General features: G+C 40.5%; 2 protein-coding genes across 10 annotated transcripts in view; one reads left to right on the top strand and one right to left on the bottom strand.

Moving 5' to 3' along the window:
* Positions 1–386: 386 nt before the first annotated feature.
* On the bottom strand, positions 387–14,031 carry ZDHHC6 (zinc finger DHHC-type containing 6). 6 transcript variants are annotated; one of them, XM_006088130.3, is made up of 11 exons: positions 13,780–14,031; positions 12,353–12,832; positions 10,668–10,759; positions 9,127–9,286; positions 7,016–7,177; positions 6,214–6,267; positions 4,568–4,735; positions 3,514–3,555; positions 2,427–2,572; positions 2,298–2,344; positions 387–1,001 (listed from the first exon to the last, which is right to left on the bottom strand). In XM_006088130.3, the coding sequence occupies exons 2-11, from the start codon at positions 12,617–12,619 to the stop codon at positions 898–900; spliced, it is 1,242 nt and encodes a 413-aa protein (XP_006088192.1). In that variant the 5' UTR covers positions 12,620–12,832; positions 13,780–14,031; the 3' UTR covers positions 387–897. The 6 variants fall into 6 exon arrangements, with proteins under 6 accessions (XP_006088192.1, XP_006088193.1, XP_006088194.1 ...); XM_006088131.3 differs by having other exon boundaries at positions 13,842–14,011; XM_006088132.3 differs by having other exon boundaries at positions 13,663–14,011.
* A 113-nt stretch (positions 14,032–14,144) lies between these two features.
* Positions 14,145–21,897, top strand: part of VTI1A (vesicle transport through interaction with t-SNAREs 1A) — a 306,175-nt gene continuing 298,422 nt past the window's right edge. The window contains exons 1-2 of one of the 4 annotated variants that reach the window (XM_023753363.1): positions 14,145–14,527; positions 21,751–21,809. In XM_023753363.1, the coding sequence (XP_023609131.1) occupies positions 14,434–14,527; positions 21,751–21,809 (153 nt within the window). In that variant the 5' untranslated portion in view covers positions 14,145–14,433. Of the gene's footprint in view, positions 14,528–16,268; positions 16,768–21,750; positions 21,810–21,897 lie in introns of those variants that run through there. The other 3 variants (XM_006088135.3, XM_023753364.1, XR_002829087.1) reach the window with 3 other exon arrangements.

Below are 21,897 nucleotides of genomic sequence, written 5' to 3' on the forward strand. Positions count from 1 at the left end.
TTAAGACTCATGATTAAAGATGCCAATATTTTTTTGTCCTGGCTGGTATTCTCAGTGGTTGGAACGTGGGCCCTAGCACCAAAGGGTCACGGGTTTGATTCCTAGTAAAGGGCAAGTACCCAGGTTGCAGGTTCAATCCCTGGCCGAGGTTGGGGCACATGCAAGAGGCAAGCAATTGATGTTTCTCTCTCGATCCCCTCCCTCCCTTCACTTCCTCTCTCTAAAAGTCAATGGGAAAAATATCCTTGGGTTAGGATGAGTAATAAAAGTAAAAATGTAAAGATGCCAATTTTGGACAGGGTAGTAAAGCAGTTTTTCCATAAGGAAGTAAGACGAACATTTTCAGTCATCGAAAAGAAAAAAGATGTTTTAAGTAAAAACTATGATTTATAGAGAACATCCATTGATCTTTATTTGATTTGACAAAATAAGCATTATTAAAAGACAGGTAACAAAATCTGAGCTTATATTGAATCTGACAAATTAAGTTCTACAGTATCTAGAATATTACATAAGAAATACCAACTGAGGGGGAAACGGGACAGAAGCATCACATGCAGATGCTCCTGGCAAAGGGGGAACAATATCTGCGAGTGAGGTCCATAGTGTGCAGTGCGTAAAACACCCGAGAGAAAATGCAATTGACTTACTGGGGTGAAGTGTTTTTTCCTTTTGGGGCGAGGAAGAGGTGGCCAAGAGGGGCAGGAATTCAAAGGCATATGCAGAATGGCTTCTCCATTTCAAAATGTTCATAACAATATTTAGATCATGGCACTAGGGCACCTTTGAGGAAAAGAACACCTTAACCAGAGTAGGCTCATTGCATAATTCTTTAGTGATATGCACAATTTTCAAGTAATGGGGTGGACTTAAAGAATCACTGGATTTTGATCGTGGCTATCTGTTTTTCTTCTCGCCCTCTAGGGCTTGCTCTGTCTCAGCATCACAGGGACACTTCTCCACGCAGTTTCTAGGGAACCACCCTCTGATTCTTGAAACACCTGAGAAAATTAAATTGACATGAAATAGTCAGATACTCTGCAATGACTTTACCGAGACCCATAAGTCCTATACTTCATATCAATAAGCTATTAGTCAGACTTTACATTTTTCCCTCTTTATCATCTTTTATAAGCAGTTTGCGTGGGAAAAAATAAGGCTTTTAACTGCTTGCTCCTAACAAGCTAGAAACCAGGTATTTTCCCAATTCTGTTATTTGGGAAAGGAGCTAATGTGGTTCAGAACAGCCCCCAAGTGGAGTTGAGGGGCACTTCTCAATATGGGCATGTAGTTACCCATGTGTGATCATAGGGTGTTTTTGGCAAACTGTCACACTCAATTTATTTCAGGGAACTATCTTCCTTAGCCTTTGTGAATTTCCTTTTTAGACTTTTTCTAACATAGAAATGTCTTTATCAAGGTTGCCTAAGCTGTCATTTGGGATTAATTTACAATTAACCCAGTGTTTTTAAAAGAGCATCCTAGGTTAATCTTTACTCTAAAAGGGAACAATTTTAATGCGTGAATGTAGATTCATTAATGTTAACAAATGTTAACCACTCTGGTACATAATGTTTAGAGTGAGAGAGGCACTGTGTGTGGGGGTGGGGGAGATATATGGGGATGTTCATTCAAAGTGGGAGTGCCCGGCCAGTGTGACTCAGTGGTTGAGCGTCAACCCATGAACCAAGAGGTCACTGGATCAATTCCCAATCAGGGCACAGGCCCCGGTTTCAGGCTTGATCTCCAGTAGGGGAGGGGGCAGGAGGCAGCCAATCGATGTTTCTACCTCTATCCCTCTCCCTTCCTCTCTCTCTAAAATCAATAAAAAACATATATTAAAAAAAAAGGGGGGGGCGGGGAAGCACATGGCCTACGTGTTTTGGCACATGGGCTCTGGAGCCAGACTGCTTGGGGTTGGAGCTTGGCTCTACCTGTTTCCAGTGTGGCCTTGGGAAAATGGCTTGGTCTCTGCTTCAGTTCCCTCATCAATAAAGTGTAAGTGATCATGCTGACCGCAGAGGACTGATGGGGACTTCAATACCACACGGGAAGCACTCATACAAGTGCCTGTCCCACAGTTAGGCATGAGCCTAAATGTTAGCCGTCACTAAAAAGACCCAATAAATCCCAGTGCTATGGAGAACTAACATAACACAAAGAGCTTCCTTCTGTTGCTTAGTGATTGATGTGCTCTTCTCTTTAGTTCCCCTAATACATGCGATATGGGATTGTTTATTAAAGTTATTCTTGGGAAATTTGAAATTATTGCCAGCAGTCTTGTTACATTTTCATACCTTCTATAAAGGAATCATCAAGAATTTTGTCTCCATACAACCAGTATCTGAAATATTTAAAAGATTCAAGTTACTATTTTAGGCCAATTTCGTCATTAAAGAGGCAACGCAGTGCTTTCCACCACTCACCGTAACCCTCTCGTGGCCAAAATGAACTCCCCTTTCTGCAGCGGTATCCGAGGCTCTTCCGTGCAGGGGCTCGTGAAGAACGTCTTGATTCCTTTGTTCAAAGGACAGCAGGCACCACTGTAATCTTCTATTACTTTATACCGAACCTGTCATCAGTAATCAGAAGAACAATTTAACCTTTACCCATCATCTGTGCTTTTTAAATATATTTTATTGATTTTTTACAGAGAGGAAGGGAGAGAGATAGAGAGTTAGAAACATCCATGAGAGAGAAACATCGATCAGCTGCCTCCTGCACACCCCCTACTGGGGATGTGCCCGCAACCAAGGTATATGCCCTTGACCGGAATCGAACCCGGGACTCTTCAGTCCGCAGGCCGACGCTCTATCCACTGAGCCAAACCGGTCAGGGCCAGCTGCGCTTTTTAAAGTTCGAATTTTAACTGTTAAAGGTAGACCCAGAATATCAGGTGACACGTCTTTCCCTCCCAGCTTGCTACCCACCCTGTCCCCCTAGAGGAGGCAGCTGGCGTTTCTAGTTCTCAAGGCTTTGCTTCCCCTTCATTTCAAGCGCGCAGCTGAGAATTAACTCTAGAGAGTGCCGTCCCATCGGACTTTCTGCAGCAATGGCCATGTTCCCCGTCTGTGGTGTCCAATGTGGGAACCACCAGCCACATGCAGCCACTGAGCACTTCTAATGTGGCTGGTGCAACCAAGGGACTACATTTTTTATTTCATTTCATTTTAATTAATTTAAACTTGGCCACCTGTGGCCAGTGGCCATCATATTATCCAGTATAACTGTAAAGATGGGTTTCATACCAATGAGCTATATTGAGGCAAATTATTTTCCTGTTGGCAATATAAATTGACTAAATTCCCTTCAAACCTCCAGTGCAAACTATTTAAATGAAAACAAAAGTGAGTTGCATTAAATTTCAACAAACATTTTAAGAAATATTATTTAATAAAAGCCAACAGTTGGCAGCTACTCAAAGGCAATTTTAAAAACTATAAAACTGTAGAGCCTAACCAAAAAATAAATAAATAAAAAAGAAATTGGTATCACTGCAAAAGAATTACTTACACTTCTTACTCTTTTATCCGCTTTTTGTTTCAACTGTTCTATCTGGAAGATATAAAAATAAAAAGCCTCTTATCTCAATGTTGATATCAGAGGTTCATGACAAACTCCCAATTTCCCAGCATCTCTTAACTGCTGACAATTTAAAGGCCACCTGTTTTTTCAGCATGGAGAGAAGGCCCCATGACTAAGAACAGGGGCTGAAGCAGGGCTTTCTTCTCAGTATTCTCTCACTAACTTCTTCTTCTGTGTGTATTTACAGAGCACTCCCTGTGGCCCAGGATCAGGGAGATGTGCTCTCTGCCCTCAAGGAGCTCCCAGGCGAGCACCCAAAGTGATGATGATACAGATTCACAGTTCTTTAGAGACGCAGTAGGAAACCCGCAAAATTCATCAAAAAAAGAGTCTCAGCTGAACGTCATCACTACGCCTCACTGACTCACTTTCCTCCACTTATTCACAGATACTGTTGGGAAAGTGAAGAAAGTACAGTCTCTGTCCTAGAATCATGTGAAGTAAAATTAAAGATAGAAGGTAGAAGAATTAAATAAAAGTATGAGACCTCACGGGCTACCACACAAGAGTATATGACTAAGTGCCCAGTCCAGAGGAGTCTAGGGTGCAGAGGTTGGACTAGGGAAGAGGTGGGACTGAAACCAGTCTCAATCAATTCCAACAGAGAGGAGGTCACGAGATGGAAAAAACAGCAGGCAAATCAGGGGGCAGGAATGTGTAAGTTGTTTATTGAGTGGACTTGGCTGACTGGTAAAGATGACTCCTGTTTGGAAGTAGTTGGAAGGCAGTTTTAGGCCAGATATTATAAAACCAAGTTAAGGAATCAGGACTGTCTCTCACAGATATGGAGAGTTAAGGAGAGATTTAAATAAAAGGAGAGGTATGATACAAAGAGTTCTTAGATTATTAACTTAGATTCATTTTGTCATATACTGAGAAAATTTTTGTATTAATTTTACTATAAATGTCATCTGAGTTAAGGGAAAGTTAAGGGGAAGAAGGTGAGGCAAAGAGGAAAGTTTATTTGAACAAAAACACTCACTGTTAAGCTGTACTGGTGACAGCCTTCTCTGACTGGCCACTCCAGTCCATCTCCTTCTGGGACCCCTGACCAGGTAAATACCTGCTTAAAGTTCTTCCATCGACTCCCCATGTCATAAGGAAAAACAAAGACTTCATCTAGCTGATAATATTGAATTCGATCTTTAGCCTGTGGGTAACAAAGATGGAAGAAGGCAGATGCCTTAAATGGTTTTTAGTAATACGCTGTTGAGAACATTTATTCCTCTAATTCGTATCACTCTTAAAATACTTCCTCCTTGTTGTGATGTTAGTGTACACAGAAGAGCTAAATAAACTTACCACAACATTGGAAGAACTTGACACACAACACCAACCTCCTATGAGAACATTCAGAAAATGACAGATGGGGCTTATTTAAGAATACATAAGCTTATTAAGGAATAAATTCAGAAGTGCATATTAAAAGTTAGTAATTTTATTCCATATAAGAAATTCTCAATATTCCTGTGGTTCAGCAGACCAAAAAATCCAGGTATAGAGCAGAGATGCAGACAAACAGCTTTAAGAGGCAGGGGGTTTATTCAGAATGGAGGAACTGTTTCATGGGGGCACTAGACTGCAATGGTTGTATCCTGGGGTGCAGTGACACCCGTGGGAATGGCCAGGAAAGGTGTAACAGGGAAGTCATTTTATGAAAATTATTTTTAAAAGCTAGCACATCTTTCAGTTTTTAATACCACTACACACGTATATATACTTACTTATATTTGCCTTTATGTGTACATTTTATGCATATACATAAATATTTGAGTTGTATAAATTATATTCTAGGCATTTAAGTTGTTAGCTTTAACTTAAGGCAATACTGGCTTAGAATCTTCTTAAGTTCCACTGACACCTAGTGGTATAAAGATACATTATTCCTACAATAAGTGAACAAAACGTAGTTGAAATTTGTTGTATAAATTTTAGTTTGTGATAATTTCAATAAATTTTCTGTAAACTTAATACCATCATTTATTTGAATTTTTACTCAGCAGCAAAGCACCAATTTTAAAATAATTCCTAGGTTTAGCATGGCACTTTATAAAGAGCACTAGAGGCCCGATGCACAAAATTCATGAAAAAGTAGGCCTTCCTTCTGCTGGCACTGGCTTCCCTTCTCTTGCAGCCCCGGCTTCGTCTGGAAGGTCGTCTGGTCTAATTAGCATATTACTTTTATTACTATAGATTGGTCATGAGCAAAAACACTTGTTAATCTTATGTCAATCTAACTAGAAATGATTCTTTAAAATATTTTATTATCAAGGGACAGTATTTTAAGGAAAATCTTCTTATAGTTAGAGGTGATACTGATGTTAATTCAATTAAAAGAATAATCAACCTGTAAAATGTATGAGTTTACTGAATTGTATAAATCAACCCCCACCCAAATTCAATGTGTGGCTCCTCTCAGAGTGTATGAGAAGCGTATTTCTCTGGGAGTTACATTAAACCGGGGATGAATCAAACTGTCTTCTATATTTACCTTTTATGTGGCATGCAAATGACTTAAGGAAGCCATTTGGTAGCCAAATTTTCACTTCCAGGCATTTGTTAGTTAATCTGGTCTATTAGTTAAATCAGTACTTTAATGATACTGAGGAAAACAAGTATTAAATTTACCTTTTCTTCAATCCATGATTCAATAGAAGTTTGGTTTCTGAGAATTATTTTTATCTGAAAATTAAATAATAGACAGCAAAATTTTATATTGGAACTTTGGTTCATTAAAGATTATTATCTTTATACTAACCAACCCTATGTGATAGTGTGTATTGCTCCATTCCATAGATGAAGATACCAAGATAAAGGTTAAGTAACACAGTGTGTGGTCACCTGATTTGAAAACTTTCTTAACCGCTGTACTACAGCACCTCTTAAAATAAAACCCATAAGAAATCTAAATATATTGTTTTAATAATAATTCATGTTTCTTAAGGATTATCTTCTGAATAAAGTTTTCAGAGTACTAATAAAATATTGATATAACTCATTCAATCAATACGTAAGTGTATTTTGCTATTAAAATCTCATCACTGTTTTAATTAACCTTAAATATATGATTAATCTATTTATTAGAAGTACATGACTCATTTCAGTCAACGTAGGTATTCTGCTTGCCTTAAAAGTTGAATATATTCAGTCCAAATTCTATTTGATTTTCCTACACATAACTAATTCCATTTACATAGGTTTTTACACCACAGAATTTTAGTTTATTTTTAACATGATTTCTAAGTATAGGCATTGGAAAAAATAATCAAAGAAGTTGATCACAGGCTAATGGAAACATGAAGTATAACCAAAATCAGCTTATTTTACACTAAGAGTTGAAAAAGGGTTGGGTGATGCATCAAGGCTGTCCTCATTACAAGCAGCCCCAATAACTCGACAGCTTTTAGCTAGAAGTAACCGAGGAACTTACCTGGATAAAAAACAACATCCCAACGGCTATGGTTGTTCCTAAAGCTAATCCCAAGGCAAACAAGGTGGCAGCAAATGCAGCTAATCCAAACGGAATAATTGGAAGAGGATCTCTCCGGGCTGCACTCATATCAATTTTGACCGTGTTCCACCCAAAGGAGAGCTGTAAACAACAACATACGTTCGATAAATTGGGTTGTCGTTAAGTGGTTAGGCTACTGTAACAATTGAAACAACTTGATTAAAATGATCAAAAATGGTAGCTTGAAATTGTGGCCAAAGCAAACACAGTTGTTTCTAATGAACACTGTGGCTTGAACTCATACTGACTCATTCATACACCATATCATTCTTAGTTATTCTCAAATGTTATTTTTTGGGGGTTGTTTTTCATTGCACCCTCAAAAGGTGTTAGGCATACCCCACAAACATTAATTTGCATTTACAACACTAAGTTCACCAATTTAGACACTAATCTAAGTTGTAACTGTGTCTCCCTCTCCTCTTTGCTTGTCTGTATTTACAATAATCTTCCACAGCAAAAAAGACAGCCTGGGGTTCAGCTGTTTCTTCTCTCATGTTCCACAACCAGAGGTGAAAAATTGGCAAAATGTGGCCTACAGATGTGTATTGCCTGGCTTGAAAAATGTTTCAAAATATTTAGTTAGGTGCCCACATTTAAAAATCAGGAAACTTCACATTTAAAAAAACAGATTTTTTTCTTCTTGTAAGATCTAGCATCACTGGGCTGGATTCTCAAACATGAAAAGCTGGCAGAAATGGAATATGGGTTGTCCTCTCTGTGACAGGCATGTTCCCCAGTGTGCCACAGTGCCATGAGGGCTGTGTCCCTCATTACCTTGCAGGCCCCTTTAGGACATTGAATTCGTGTCCCCTGAACTTTATCTCATGACTACCTGCCCATAAATCGACTCGATCTGTTGCAGGGCATTTTAGGACTGTGTCTGCTCCATGAGCCACATTCTAGGGCAGCGGTCGCCAACCGGTGGTCTGCGGACCATTGGTGGTCCATGAGGTCTGAAAGGTTGGCAACCGCTGTTCTAGGCACTGGAATTAGAAATGAACAAAAGAACTACAACTACAACCTGAATGGAATGGAGAAGGAAAGCCCTCATGTTGTCTTTTCTTCTTGTTCTTTTTTTTGCCCTCCTAATTTTTCTTACCATAGCTACCAAGTTTGAAATTTCTTAAGTTACATACACAGCCCTGGTTGGTGTGGCTCAGTTGAGTGGAGCATTATCCTGTACACCAAAAGTTGGGGTGTTCGATCCCTGGTCAGGGCATCTACAGGAAGCAACCGATCGATGTTTCTCTCTCTCTCCCCCCACTTCTTCTCTCGAGAATCAACATACAGTCAAACCTTGGTTTTCAATTATCTGCCATCTCAAACAACTCGATTCTCAACCTGACAACCCTTTTGTGTGGATACTTGTATGGTCAGTAACTCATCTCCCAGGCGAAAAACAAAGGAGAGAATGCGAAAGTATGCGTCAGTTTACCACTAAACCTCACCTTGCAAACATCTCAGGAAATTATGGTGTGAATATTTTTGTGTTTTTTTGCTTTTGTTGCTGCTTATTATTAAATTTTCATTTTTACTGTACATTTCATTTCCTTTTTGTTAAATTTTAATTTTTATTTCATGTCCTTTTTGTTTTTAAAGTGTTTATATATTAAATAGCATATTAGTCATGTACTGTATATAAGAAAGGTTAAAACAGGGAATTATTTGTGGGTCTGGAATGGATTAATTCAATTTATATTATTCCTAATGGGGAAAAATGATTTGGTTTTCAAATAGCCTTCTGGAATGAATTAAGTTTGAGAACCTAGGTTCCACTGTAAATAAATAAACAAACAAACCAAATAAAATAATTATCAATTCAACCAGAGCTAAGAAGGTGAGTTTCCAGAGAAAAATAATCCAGAAAAAATTAAGTTTTAATGCTTTTAAAAAAGGAATCCATTTAGAGGTAAAGCAAAGTGTGTTCCCCTACTTAAATCATAGAAAACGTATTTGCAAAAGGGACCTCATAAATAATCTTGATAAACCATTTAATCTGGCACAAATGACTATAACATTTCACTTACCCGGTTATAAAGCTGTGTATACATCGTCATAACAAAAATGAAGGCAGCATGAATACAACCCAATGGTGCTAACAGGAGAAACAGTGTGAATGAAGCATGATTTTGGTAACCACAGCAGTTGTTGATCCAAGGACAGTGATGGTCCATCTTCAGCACACACCTAACAAGAAACATTTACATGAAACATGAGGCAGGAAATCCTGTCGACTTGAAATAACTTTGGTCTTCAAAAGACCAAGCAGCCCTGGCTGAGGGGCTCAGATGGTTAGAGCATCGTCCCGTATACCAAAAAGGTTGCGGGTTCGATTCCCGGTCAGAGCACATACCTAGGTTGCAGGCTCAATCCCTGGTTGGGACACATAAAGGAGGTAACCAACTGATGTTTCTCTCTCACATCAATGTTTCTCTCTCTCCCATCATCTGTCTCTAAAATAAAAACAGAGCCTCAAGTAAGGATTGACAAAAACAGACCAAGCAAACAGGAATCCAGCATGTTCATAAGTCAAAAAGAAATCACAATTCATGAAACAAAAAGAAACATCTTTATGAGTTTTTAAACAATTCAGGAAAGTGACTTCTTTTAGATTCTAAACAGGGAAAGAAAGGGCAGGTTTAGAAACAGCTTCTGATGAAAAGATGTCTGCTCCTTATGAATTTGTTTGAAGAAGTCAGGAGGCCTACTGAGAGGTTCATAATAAAGAAATGACTCTGGTTCCTGGTTTTCCTCCAGCTCTGAAATGCAGTGACTGAAGTGAAGTACAATAGAGACTCAACAAAATCACTTACAAATCTCCACTGGGGTTGATGGGACCTAGCAGACGCATGTAACTTCCTTCCTGTCCTCATCCTTTAGCTGTGGAACCTCTGAGTTAAACAAGCAACTACTAAATATAAGATGTGGTATAATAAGCAAAGTCTTACCAAGCTTCCTTCCCTTTCATTGCTAGAAAATTTCCTGTCGTCAAGACAACTTTCTTTGCCTCCATAGTTTCCCTAAACCTCAACACTCTCATCAAACGTTCTTATTAAGAAGTGGATACAGCTGTTCATTTTTAAAGGTTCTAGCTTATTTCACATTTTTATAGTGACTCAGTTTTCCTCTCATTAAGTTTTTTATATTAAACACTACGATAATAGGCACCTGGATTATTTATTAGATTTGTATAAAGTGTAAAAGTTAGTCAAAATAAAGGAAAAAAAGCAGCTCTCCTCTATAATTAGACTCAGAACAATTCAGTTAATTCGTGACCTATGGCAACAATTTGCAGATTTGACTTTCAACCATGCTCTTGGCAGGGCAAGAAGCAAAGTTAATCTGTATTTCCTAGAAAAGTCTTTTCACATATAACAAAAGAGATGTATTTATTACCAGAATTGATGATTTAAGAATAATATGGAGAATATGGACACAAGTATTTTGACAATGTTTATAAAGTAGCCACCTTGCAGAGAATAAAATTAAGACTGATGTGGCAGAAGGAACAAAAGACCACTTGTCGAGGTGATCAGTCCCTAAAGTGAATGGCAAAGACAGACAGTACCTGTTACACTTTCGACAGTGATGTGACCGTGGTGCCTTGTATGCTTGGCAGACTTGACAATACTGGAGGTACATGCTATCCTGAGAATTTTCCTTGGCAGCAAAACATAAACAAAAAATACATCAGATAACCAATCTATAATAATATCTATAATAACAAAAGCATAATATGCTAATTAGACCGGACGACCTTCCGGACGAAGCTGGGGCTTCGAGGGAAGCCCGGGTCCCAGGTGCCTGCCGGTGGACAGAGGGAAGCCGGTGCTGGCAGCTGGGGGAAGGAAGGCCTACTCTTGCATGAATTTTGTGCATTGGGCCTCTAGTCCTAAATAATAACAAGCCTTATGAATAAATGCTTTCCTATGGTTTAATTTTCTTTCATGGGGGGTGGGGGAGGGATGGAATCTTAACTTACACTTCCAATCCTTTTATTTGAGCTAAAATATTTTTATGTATAAAATTTCTGGTAACAGCACCATCACTCTCCCAATTACCCAGAAGTCATTTTTAACTTCTCTTCCCTATGCGTCATCCTAGTCCATTACCACTGAGTACAGTTGGCTCTACTTATGCAAAATCTTAGTAGGATGGGAGGAGTTCAGGAAAAAAGGTAGCTGACAACTCAGCAGGTATTTAGAGTAGGAGATTCATCCTATAACACAATTCTGATTATGTCAGAGCTCTGCTCGAAAACCTCTAAGAACTCCCTATGGACTAACAATTTCTCATGTATTTGAGGCCTTCCATAATCTGCCTTTCTTTCAGCCTTCTCTGCTCTACATAATCTGTCTATTGTTTCTGAATATGCACTCAACCTGAAATCCTGAAATGCCTTTTTCCCATCTCCTCTGGAAATCCCATAGGTCCCCAACTGAAAATGACAGTTCCTTTTAACTTCGCCAGCACTCGTCATATTCTACTCTGTGTTTATTTGCTAAATTTGCTAAAGTGCCTTGGTTTTTCTCCTCAGTTACACAAGATTTTTCAGAATATGAATTGTCTTACCCATTTTTTTATTTACTAAATACAATACACCAGTATTTCTCCAATGTTAACATACTTTAGAATCATCTGGGGATTTCACTAAATGCAGATTTTGACTCAGTAGAGTTCTGCATTTCTACCAAGCTACCAAGCGATGTCCCTCAACAAGGAATACGGAAATTCATAAGCATAAACTTTCTAACAAATTTTAAGGAGCCATAAATTGATTCATACTGTACTTCCCAATCTTCACTGCAATGATTTAAAAACTTTATGATTTAAACCAAAGTTTCAAGTTTTCCTCAGTTCTGAGGATGTTAATGTATTACATGTAAAAAGATTATAGAACCAAACTACATTGTGAAACCATAAATAAGAAAAGTGTATGTGATATGCATTGTTTCCTAAACTTATGACCATGGACTCATCACCACCCCTCCATGTTTATTTTTTTCTCAATGCAAGACAAGTATAAAATGAAAATGCTCTGGGAAATACTGATTTAGATCAGTATTTTTAAACAGGCATGAAGTAAATAATCTGAGCTTTAAAGGACCAGTAATTGCGATGCACTTAGTCCCTACTACAGCAAAAAGCAGTCTGTGTTAGATATTATTGGCTAGAAGATAAAGCAAAAACTAAATTATCATGAGGTTATCATTAGAATTCATCATCTAAATTCTAAAGGGATCTTTTTCTTACCGGTTTCCACCCCAGAGGGACAAAGCCAGGACCAATAAACATGGCATTGAAGTAATTATAAAGAATCATGACCGTCCAATTTATCAACATGATGAAATTCACGCTTCCTCCAGTTGTATGTAAGGGCCAATACCACAACACAGAGTCAATCATGGCCATCGTAGAACATATTGCTATAACACCGAGGGCTATAATGGGGCCCCAGTGGCACAGTCTCTTTAATTCTTGGAGATTTTCAAACTTGATAACTGAGCAGAAAGTACCCATGTTGGTGAGGAAGAATGTCTTCCTATCTTTAAAGAATGACAGATTTCCTCTTTTTGTGCACACATATCCATGTGCCACAAGTCCACGTGTGTTCCTTAAGTGTCATGTCTTCAGTCTGTGCGCTGTGAATGCAGGTTATCCATTTTCACTGTTACATGCTCAGAGCTCTTTATCTGAACTGGGAGAATCCAGTATCTTGGTTTGAAACCCAATCTAAAGAAAAGAAAATGAGGAAGTTCAGTAAAAAATTTTATTACACACTAGACTTAACTCCCATAACCACCTAAACAAAAGCATCTCACCAGTGCACTACCGTGGATAGCTTGTCAAATGTCAAAAAAACAAACCAAAACATCTATTTTTATCTTACCCAAAATAGGGTTCAAATCTAAATGGCATGTAAACTGGATATGTGATTGTCTGGGGACTGTGATTGTCCAACGTTTAGTGAATGGCTTGAGGAGACAAAGGTTTTACAGCTGGGAAGCAGGGATTTAGAGTTGAGCTAATCCAGTTTCCTTACTTAGAGAAAAGAAGTTGGCTTGGAGAGCCTAGTGATTAGATCCAGGTCAAACGAAATAGCTTAACCCAGTCATTCGACTCCCTTTACGGAGCTCTACACCACCTCTCACCCGGTCTCAAATTAAGTCAAGTATGAGCCAGGCATGGTCCACATTAGTTGCCTGTGGTTGCCCCCAAAACACCAACATCAGGGTCTACTTGGGCCAAATGTAAGGAAGCGAGAGAGTGAAAGCAAAGGTCAATGCAAGGAGAGGAGAGAGAGCTGTGTGTGAAATCACGACTGGGGGCGTTCATGAAAAAAAGAACATGAATGAGGATATTTTAGGAAAAAAGAAGAGGAAGTTCCCTCCGCAGCGAGAGCCGGGAAGCTTTGGAGACGGGTATTGCTGATGGAACCGCAGTGAGTCAAGGGAAGAAGCTCTGGGGTGTAGGGCGATAAAGACTTCCACGCAACAGATGCCGCTGCCTTGTGCCTCAGTTTCCCGCCCGAGTCACGGAGTAGAGCTCTTAGAAATCCTCACTCGGGGTAGGAACATCCTGGGAAGAGTGGCTGGTCCCAAAGCACTGGAGATTCTGGCCAAACTCGGTGGCGTGGAGACCGCCAAAATGATGGTTACATCCCCAGCCTGGTCTCCCACCTCAGTCTGGTCCTTGGTGCCCCCTCCTCGGCCATCGCAGTTCCGGAGCGGCCTGGGCTCACCCGGAACACATTTTCTCCTTTTCGAGTGACTTCAGCATGGGCCCCTCGGTCCAGAACAAGCAGAACGCAAATCCCGGTTGCTAGAGGCTGGAGTGCGGGACCCGAGACCACGAGTCGGTCTCCGCCGGCGCTTTCGCCCCTGGAATCCCGCTCCGGCCCGGTGCGCAGCCTCCGTGACAGCCACTTCCGGGAAGTTCGCCGCCTTGAACTTCCCCCCGGAAGCAAGCTCCTGTGACCTCTACCTTGGAGAGCTGGAGCCGCTTCCACAACGTGGAGGGGTTAAAAAAACTTTCAGGGATTCCTTAGAAGACGACTATTTTGAGAGGCCTCCTGGAGGCACTAATTAAAGTACTTTTCCTTGGAGCATGTGTTCATGTTGAAGCCTGAAAGGAAACTAAAAAGCGTACCAACCCAGTTTCCGGGGGACTGAGATTGCGACGGACAACCAGGAAGCGGCCGGGCTGGGAGCTGTCTCGGGTTCTCCGCTCTGGTCTCGAGGGCAGGTCCTAGGGTTCCTATACCGTGTTCCCCAGCTCCGCGCTATCCCTGCCCCGACCTAGGCTCCGGCCTGGCCTGTCGCTCCGGAGCCGCCATGTCGTCCGACTTCGAAGGCTTCGAGCAGGACTTCGCGGTGCTCACTGCAGAGATCACAAGCAAGATTGCCAGGGTCCCCCGACTGCCCCCTGGTGAGAGCCCTGTCCTCCGGGATGGCCCGTGGAGGGTGGCGGGCGATGGAACGCCGTCTGCACTAGGGAGCCTCGTAGGCGCGAGGCTGGGGTGAGGTGGTGCTGGGCGCCCCCCCTCCCCCCCGCGACGGAGCTTGTAACGTGGTTGACAGTCCAAGCTGGGCTCTGGGGTGCAGGAGGCAGAGCCCTTCTGGGCTCCAGCCCGGACTCCGCCGCTTGGTTACTTGCATACCCTTGGGACTGTTTCTCTGAGTCTTACTTTTTCTTTTGTTTGTTTGGTTGGTTTTTCGTTTGTAATATATAGAGATGTGAGAGTGTTCAAAAAGAATGAATAGCCCTAACCGGTTTGGCTCAGTGGATAGAGCGTCGGCCTATGGACTGAAAGGTCCCAGGTTCGATTCCGGTCAAGGGCATGTACCTTGGTTGCGGGCACATCCCCAGTAGGAGGTGTGCAGGAGGCAGCTGATCGATGTTCCTCTCTCATCGATGTTTCTAACTCTTTATCCTTCTCCCTATCTCTCTGTAAAAAATCAATAAAATATATTTTAAAAAATGAATGAATGAATGTACGCAGATGAGGGGTCTGACGTTGTTGTATTAGTGATGACAGCAGTATTATATGCAGCAAAACAGGGTTAAGAGCCATGGTGCCTAATCCCACCTCTGCTACTTAGAAGTTTTGACATTTAGGCAAGTTTCTTAACCTCTTTCAACTTTCCTTCTTGGTAAATGGAGAGAATTGTAGGTCTTTCATAGGGTTGTTGGAAAGATGAAATTATTTCACATATGGAAAGTCTTTCCTCGGTGTTAGCTGCTACTATCTTTTGTATTTTTCGTAGCCCCAACTCCATTTATTATTTCTCGTCCTTCTTGGGGTTGGGGGGACCATATGCCAATGTTATGAAAAACTTGGTACAGGACAATTTCTCTCACGTTTAAAATTCCACAATTTCCATCCAGACGTGTTTTTATTTTTGTGTTGTTGTGTTTGTTGTTGTTTTTTTTTTTTTTAGCACATCTTTCTTTTATGCTAGACTGTCAACTGTGTGAAAGTGGGAGTTACTAGTATGTTTGATTCATTGGCATTTATTTAGAAGGGGCTGAGATCAGATATTTGAATAAGCAAATATATAAATGTGATATTTTGTGATTTTTTAAAATTGATTTCAGAGAGGAAGAGAGAGGGAGAGAGAGAGAGAAATATCAATGATGAGAGAGAATCATTGATCAGCGGCCTCCTTCACGGCCCACACTGGGCATCAAGCCTGCAACCAGGGCATGTGCTCTGACAGGGAATCAGTTGTGACCTTCTAGTTCATAGGTCAATGCTCAACCACTGACCCACCCCAGCCGGGCTACTTTGTGATTTTTGTAAGACATTGTTTTAGGATTTATCTTTCTCTAAATACAGATTTAATTTGAAGTGGTAGTTTGCAGATAAGATTGTTACTTTTTGGCTTAGTTGTTTAGGGAAATTGAACTATCATTAGGATGCTAGACTTGGGCCTACCTCAGCTCTGGGTGTAAAGTGTAGGAAAAGGCGTGTTCATTGATACATGAACTGGTGCTCAACCTCACTGTCTCACCTTGTTAGTCAGTCCTTGAGGCCAGCAATAATTTCCCCTGGACCTAAGTTGTTATTCCTCTTCCCTTCCCTCCCCTCCCCCCAAAGTTATGTGTTTATAAATAATATTTTCCTTTATTTCTTTGTTTTTCTTCCCCCACCTATTTCTATTAATAGGGATGTTTGCTTGAAGCCAGGATCTCTGAACTTATACCCCACTCATCTCCTGAAGTCCCAGTTAGTTCTGCAGGAGATGGATGATGTCCTAAAGAGGTTTTTGAGTCCAAGTGAGGGAACAAGAGGAGAGACCCAAGGTAGCATATACTACCGAGCTCTGCTGCCTCAGAGATTTTTGTGGAGAAAGTGGCTGATGGCCTCACCACTTCATGATACATCACCTCGCCTCTTCTCTTCAGTTCTGCTTTTCTCCACTGCCCAAGACCATCTTGATTTTTGTTGTCTTTGCTGTTGGAGATTCCTTCCTTTGACATCAGTCCCAGAGCCTCAGAATGTGAGGATTTGTGGTTTCAGTTAGATTTTTGCTCATTTTAAATTGTAATAGTTTTAGCAGTAGAAACACTTTGTTGTTGTTGTTGTTGTTTGGGAGAATTGCTTTTGTACTGGGAAGCTGTGTTATAAAGTAATAAAGTCATCCCTGAGTTCAAAGTTGTAAAAATTATTTCCAAGAATTTATTTTTTCTTGTCTTTAAATTTTAATGTAACCATTCTTACCACACAGAAGGAAACATTGGGATTAAGTATCTTAAAAATAAAGCCTTGACTCTCCTTAGCTCTCGAATAATGTGAGGCCCAAACTCGGCAGATATATTGGAATTGAAAGGAGACGGTATGTCTGGCACTGGAAGAATGCTTGCTGACTTGAATAATTGATACTAGTTATTCCTAAAAATGCAGTGGTTTCCCTCTTAATAATTACTTGTGCTTGCTCACTTCATAATCTGTTTCTAATTGATAAATAGAAAAAATGAAAGTATATCTAGGTAGTAATGAATTTCAGATGTATGTCTATGAACTAACTGAAATTAATATGGAAAAACAATATGATTAAAAGTAACTATAATCTCTTTCTCTGGGCATCATTGGTGGTTGACCCAGAGGAGAGGAACTATAATTTACTTCAGTTAAGAAGGTTAAAAGTTAGAGCAAACTTTTTGGTCAAAGCAGTTCATTCTTCAACATATTAACTTAGTATTTAAATTGAAGTCGAGTGAGTAGGACTGGTGGCAATTAAATCCACTCTGCTGTGCATGTACAATGTATTAACGTGTTACTTCCAAAGAGAATAGAAAAGACTAAATATTTTAAAACTTTATTTTAAAACAGAAATTTGATTGCTCTGTGATATGTTTTCAACAATAAAAAGACTTTGCTCTTACACTAAAGTGTTTGAATCTTAACTAACTTTATAAATTAGACTAACGAGATGGATCAGTCCGTTCTTAGGCAATGCTCTATGACGCTGTATTTGAAACTTGATTTTAATGATTAGTGTTCTGTGGTAAAGCCAGGGAAATGGATGAGTGGAAACCATTACTAATACTAACTGTAGAGTTCTTTTCCCTCTGGTGATGAATTCTAAGTTAGAGGGACCCTATATAGGTGTGGAGGTTCCATTACAACAGGCCTGAAGGACCTAATAAAATGTTCTCATGCAGTTAGTTGCATACCTCACCATTCACTTTGTGGCTGTAAATCAGAAAGACCAAGAAAGGTATTATGGCAAATTGGTTAAGAGTCACACATGGCATCAGATCTGTTTAGAGTCCCAGTTCTGCTACTGACCAGATGTAAATTGGCAAATGGGCAAATTGCTTGGTCTTTCTAAGCCTGCTTCCTCCATCTGTAAAACGGGGGAAGAAAGGGGTATTAGTTTCAAAGTTACAATGTTGTAAAAATCAGATGAAATAAAACATGTGACATACTAGCACATTTTTTCCTTTGTAGAAAATACCTGAATTAGCCATTAGTGATGGATGTTATTGCTACTGCTGAAGGCAAAAGCTGGCAGGACTCAGCTCCCCAGACTTTGTTATATTAATTGAACTTTTAAAGGAACCTTGGGCCTCAATTCTTGCTTCCTGTCTGTGCCTAGACTAGAGTGAGATGAATCTTTCTGGATGAACACCTACACTTGAAAGGAGACGACTGCTCAGGGGCTTTAGGATATGAAATTGGAATTGGGTTTTAACTGGCTATTAAGGAGGGAGTCAGTGGAGTGGTGGGGCCAGACAGTGTCCCTTCCGGGAGGAGATGCTCAAGTCTAGCTGATTAGTTATGCTAAGCCCTGGAGTCTTTTGGAGATCAGACATAAGCTATGTATGGAAGAAGCCATAATTTTTTTTAACCAGTTAACTGCCACAATATTTTGAATTTAATTTAAAAATTTCCGCTGCTTGCATCTATAGATGCTTATGGTGTACAAATGGTTAAATATGTTTTTATTGATTTCTGATAGGAAGGGAGAGGACAAGAGAGATAGAAGCATCATTGATGAGAGAGAATCATCAATCGGCTGCCTCCTGCACACCCCACAGTGGGAATCGACCAAGAGTCAAACTGTGACCTCCTGGTTCATAGGTCGACCCTCAACCACTGACCCACACTGGCCGGGCTGGCCTACATTAGTTATTGAATTTAATATTTTTCAAGAACTGATTATATGCCAGACTCAGTGCTGGATTGTAGGACTATAAAGATGATTAAGACACAGTTCCTGTCTTCCGAGAGCCTCTAAGGTAGAAGGTAAATCAGACCGGTAGAGGTGAGAGAGAAATCACTAAGATTAGGTAAAAGTTTAGGTGTTTTATGTAACTGAAAGTGGTTAACTTTGTTGGGTTAGGAAAGGCTTCCTAGAGGTACTGATTTCTGAATAGAGTGTTGAATAGCAATTTGCCAGGTAATCACAGTGGAGGTGGGCATAGGCATTGACATTAAAGGTGTGGAGTCCTGCAAATATATCAGGATTAATGATGAAGTTAGCATCACAAATAGATAATGAGATAGTAAATAAATGGGAGCAGATGAAATTGCCAAGGGCATAGATGATAGTCATGGGGTGGGGGGGTGGGGGGAAAGCAAGGGCTAGACTCTGAGGAACACCGGTGGTTAGAGGATGGGCTGAGGAAAGGGTGCCCAGCAGAGGACGCAGAGATAGAAGTGAGTGTTCAGGAGAGTCACAGAGTCAGGGTGTCGCTGAGGCCAGGAGAGGAGAAAGTGGCAGGATGGGAGGAGCATAATGGCAGATGCCACAAGATTAAATAAAAATAGAACCAAGGAATGTCCATTAGTTTGGGCAAACAAAGGTCATTAGTCTTGTGAGAGTCATCACAGTAGAATGGTGGGGTGTGGGTGGGATTACAGGGAGGAGTGGGGGAGGAGGGAGGGAAATGTGAATGTAGCTGGAAGGAGAGAGATGTTAGTAGCAAAGGAGACTAGAGGTCGAGGGGGGGCTGCTTGTTTTGTTTTCCATTGTTAATGAGAAATACTGGTGTCCGTTAGTCCTGGAAGTCAATGGCATGGGCTGGAGTGCACGCATAAAACCCATGTGACAGCTACTCTCTCCCCACTTGGTGTTGGCTGTCCTTCTGAAGGGCTGTTTAGCTAGTAGGTGTTATACCCATCTCAAGCTTCACAACTTTTCTAGTCTGTTGTATGAGTCAGTCAGTAATCATCGGGTTCCTTGTCACAGAATCTCAACTTTAAATAAAGAAAAAGAAACTTGTTTGTTCAAGGAACTTAACCGTGAAAAGTCAAGCAAAATCTATTTCAGAATTATCTGGAACCAGAAACTAATTAACTAACTCTGTCTAATCCATTTGTGTCTGTCTGTCCCCTCTGTCCTATCGCTCTACCTCTCAGCTTTGTTTCTTTCTAAAGGTAGGCTTCATTTTCAACCACTGACGCATTTTCAACCACTGACGCTTGCTTTTTAACAGCTTCTAAACGCCTGTTCTCGTAACTCTACCAAGGGAGAGGAAAAGACTTCTCCACGGCTCCTGCACTTTGCTTGGTCAGCTTGGATTGAGCTACTAGGATTGGTCTAGCTGGGATGAGGAGCCCATCGTTTGCCAAGTCACTGTGACTGAAGAGGCAGGGTCATAGGAAGAGACAGCATCTCCCACTGACCTGTGTGGTGGAGGAGAGCCTCAAAAGCGTGGAGGTTGCCCTAGCCGGTTTGGCTCAGTGGATAGAGCGTCAGCCTGCAGACTAAAAGGTCCCAGGTTCGATTCCGGTCAAGGGCATGTACCTTGGTTGCAGGCACATCCCCAGTAGGAGGTGTGCAGGAGGCAGTTGATCGATGTTTCTCTCCCATCGATGTTTCTAACTCTCTATCTCTCTCCCTTCCTCTCTGTAAAAAATCAATAAAATATATATTTTTTATAAAGAGTGGGGGTTATTGCCTGAGAAAAGAAGGGTGCTAGGCAGACAAAAACGATACATGTTCAATAAATTTGGTTAGCACAAAACGTAAGTGCAGTCTCAGAAAAAATGGTTTGGAATGGGGGTGGGGTGGGGAGCATTTTCTGAAAATACCTGCCAGGATGTGTCTCTCCCGAAAAAGGGGATTCCAGTTCCGTTACAACTTGGTTTTGGTAGAGTTTGAATAAACCACATACAGAGACTTAGCACTTCACAGTTTAAAAGTAATTTCACTTGTATCAGCTTGTTTAAACTAAAGATAATGCAGTGGGCATTTTTCATCTCCATTTTTGAGAGTACAGACTGTTCTTACCCAATATTCCATAATCAGTGAGTAGTTAGTGACTTTGGGTTTGGAATCAGTAGCCCTAACTTCAAGTATTTCCTCCATTACACCCAATTTTAGTGTTAACGGAAGTACAGTTTTATTTTATTTTTAATTATTTATATAATCTTTGTTTGTTTGTTTTATTGATTTCAGAGGGAGAGGGACAGAAAGATAGAAACATCAATGCTGAGAGAGAATCATTGATAGGCTGCCTCCTGCACACCCCACACTGGGGATTGTTAAGATTTTGTCCAGCGGTAACCGGTTTGGCTCAGTGGATAGAGCGTCGGCCTGCGGACTGAAGGGTCCCAGGTTCAATTCCGGTCAAGGGCATGTACCTTGGTTGCGGGCACATCCCCAGTGGGGGGTGTGCAGAAGGCAGCTGATCGATGTTTCTCTCTCATCGATGTTTCTAACTCTCTATCCCTCTTCCTTCTTCTCTGTAAAAAAATCAATAACATATATTTAAAAAAAAAGATTTTGTCCAGTTTTAGGAATTGCTTTTGCCTGTGACTTTTAACTTGTATCTGTAAATCAGTTATTCCCAATTCATTATAGTGAAGAGTTTGCAGATTCTTCATGCCACCACTACAACTGCTATTGTTGACACAGTCTCTTCTAAAGAACAAAATAATTTTTGGTTTCTTTTTAAACTGTTATGGCATCCCTTAATCACTAGGTACTCCATAAGATTATGTATTTCTAGATAGCCTAGAATTAGTGGCTTTAGAGTGGTTTCTAACCCACCAAAGAATGATATGGCCAGTTGCCTGGTATGGTAATTCTCAATTTGATTGATCAGAAAGGAAAAAGGTATAGAAAAATAGAAGTTTTTAAATATTAAATTTATATATCTTCTTAGCAATTTTCTGATATTATTGTCTGTTTCAGATGAGAAGAAACAGATGGTTGCAAATGTGGAGAAACAGCTTGAAGAAGCAAAAGAACTGGTATGTACAGACTCGGTAATATATTTTAACACACGACCAGAGTCATTTAAGCTGATGCCTTTCACTAGCCTGTTTTATTGCAGAAATG

The sequence above is a fragment of the Myotis lucifugus genome, unplaced genomic scaffold, assembly GCF_000147115.1.
Source record: "Myotis lucifugus unplaced genomic scaffold, Myoluc2.0 scaffold_44, whole genome shotgun sequence".
Lineage (NCBI taxonomy): Eukaryota > Metazoa > Chordata > Mammalia > Chiroptera > Vespertilionidae > Myotis > Myotis lucifugus.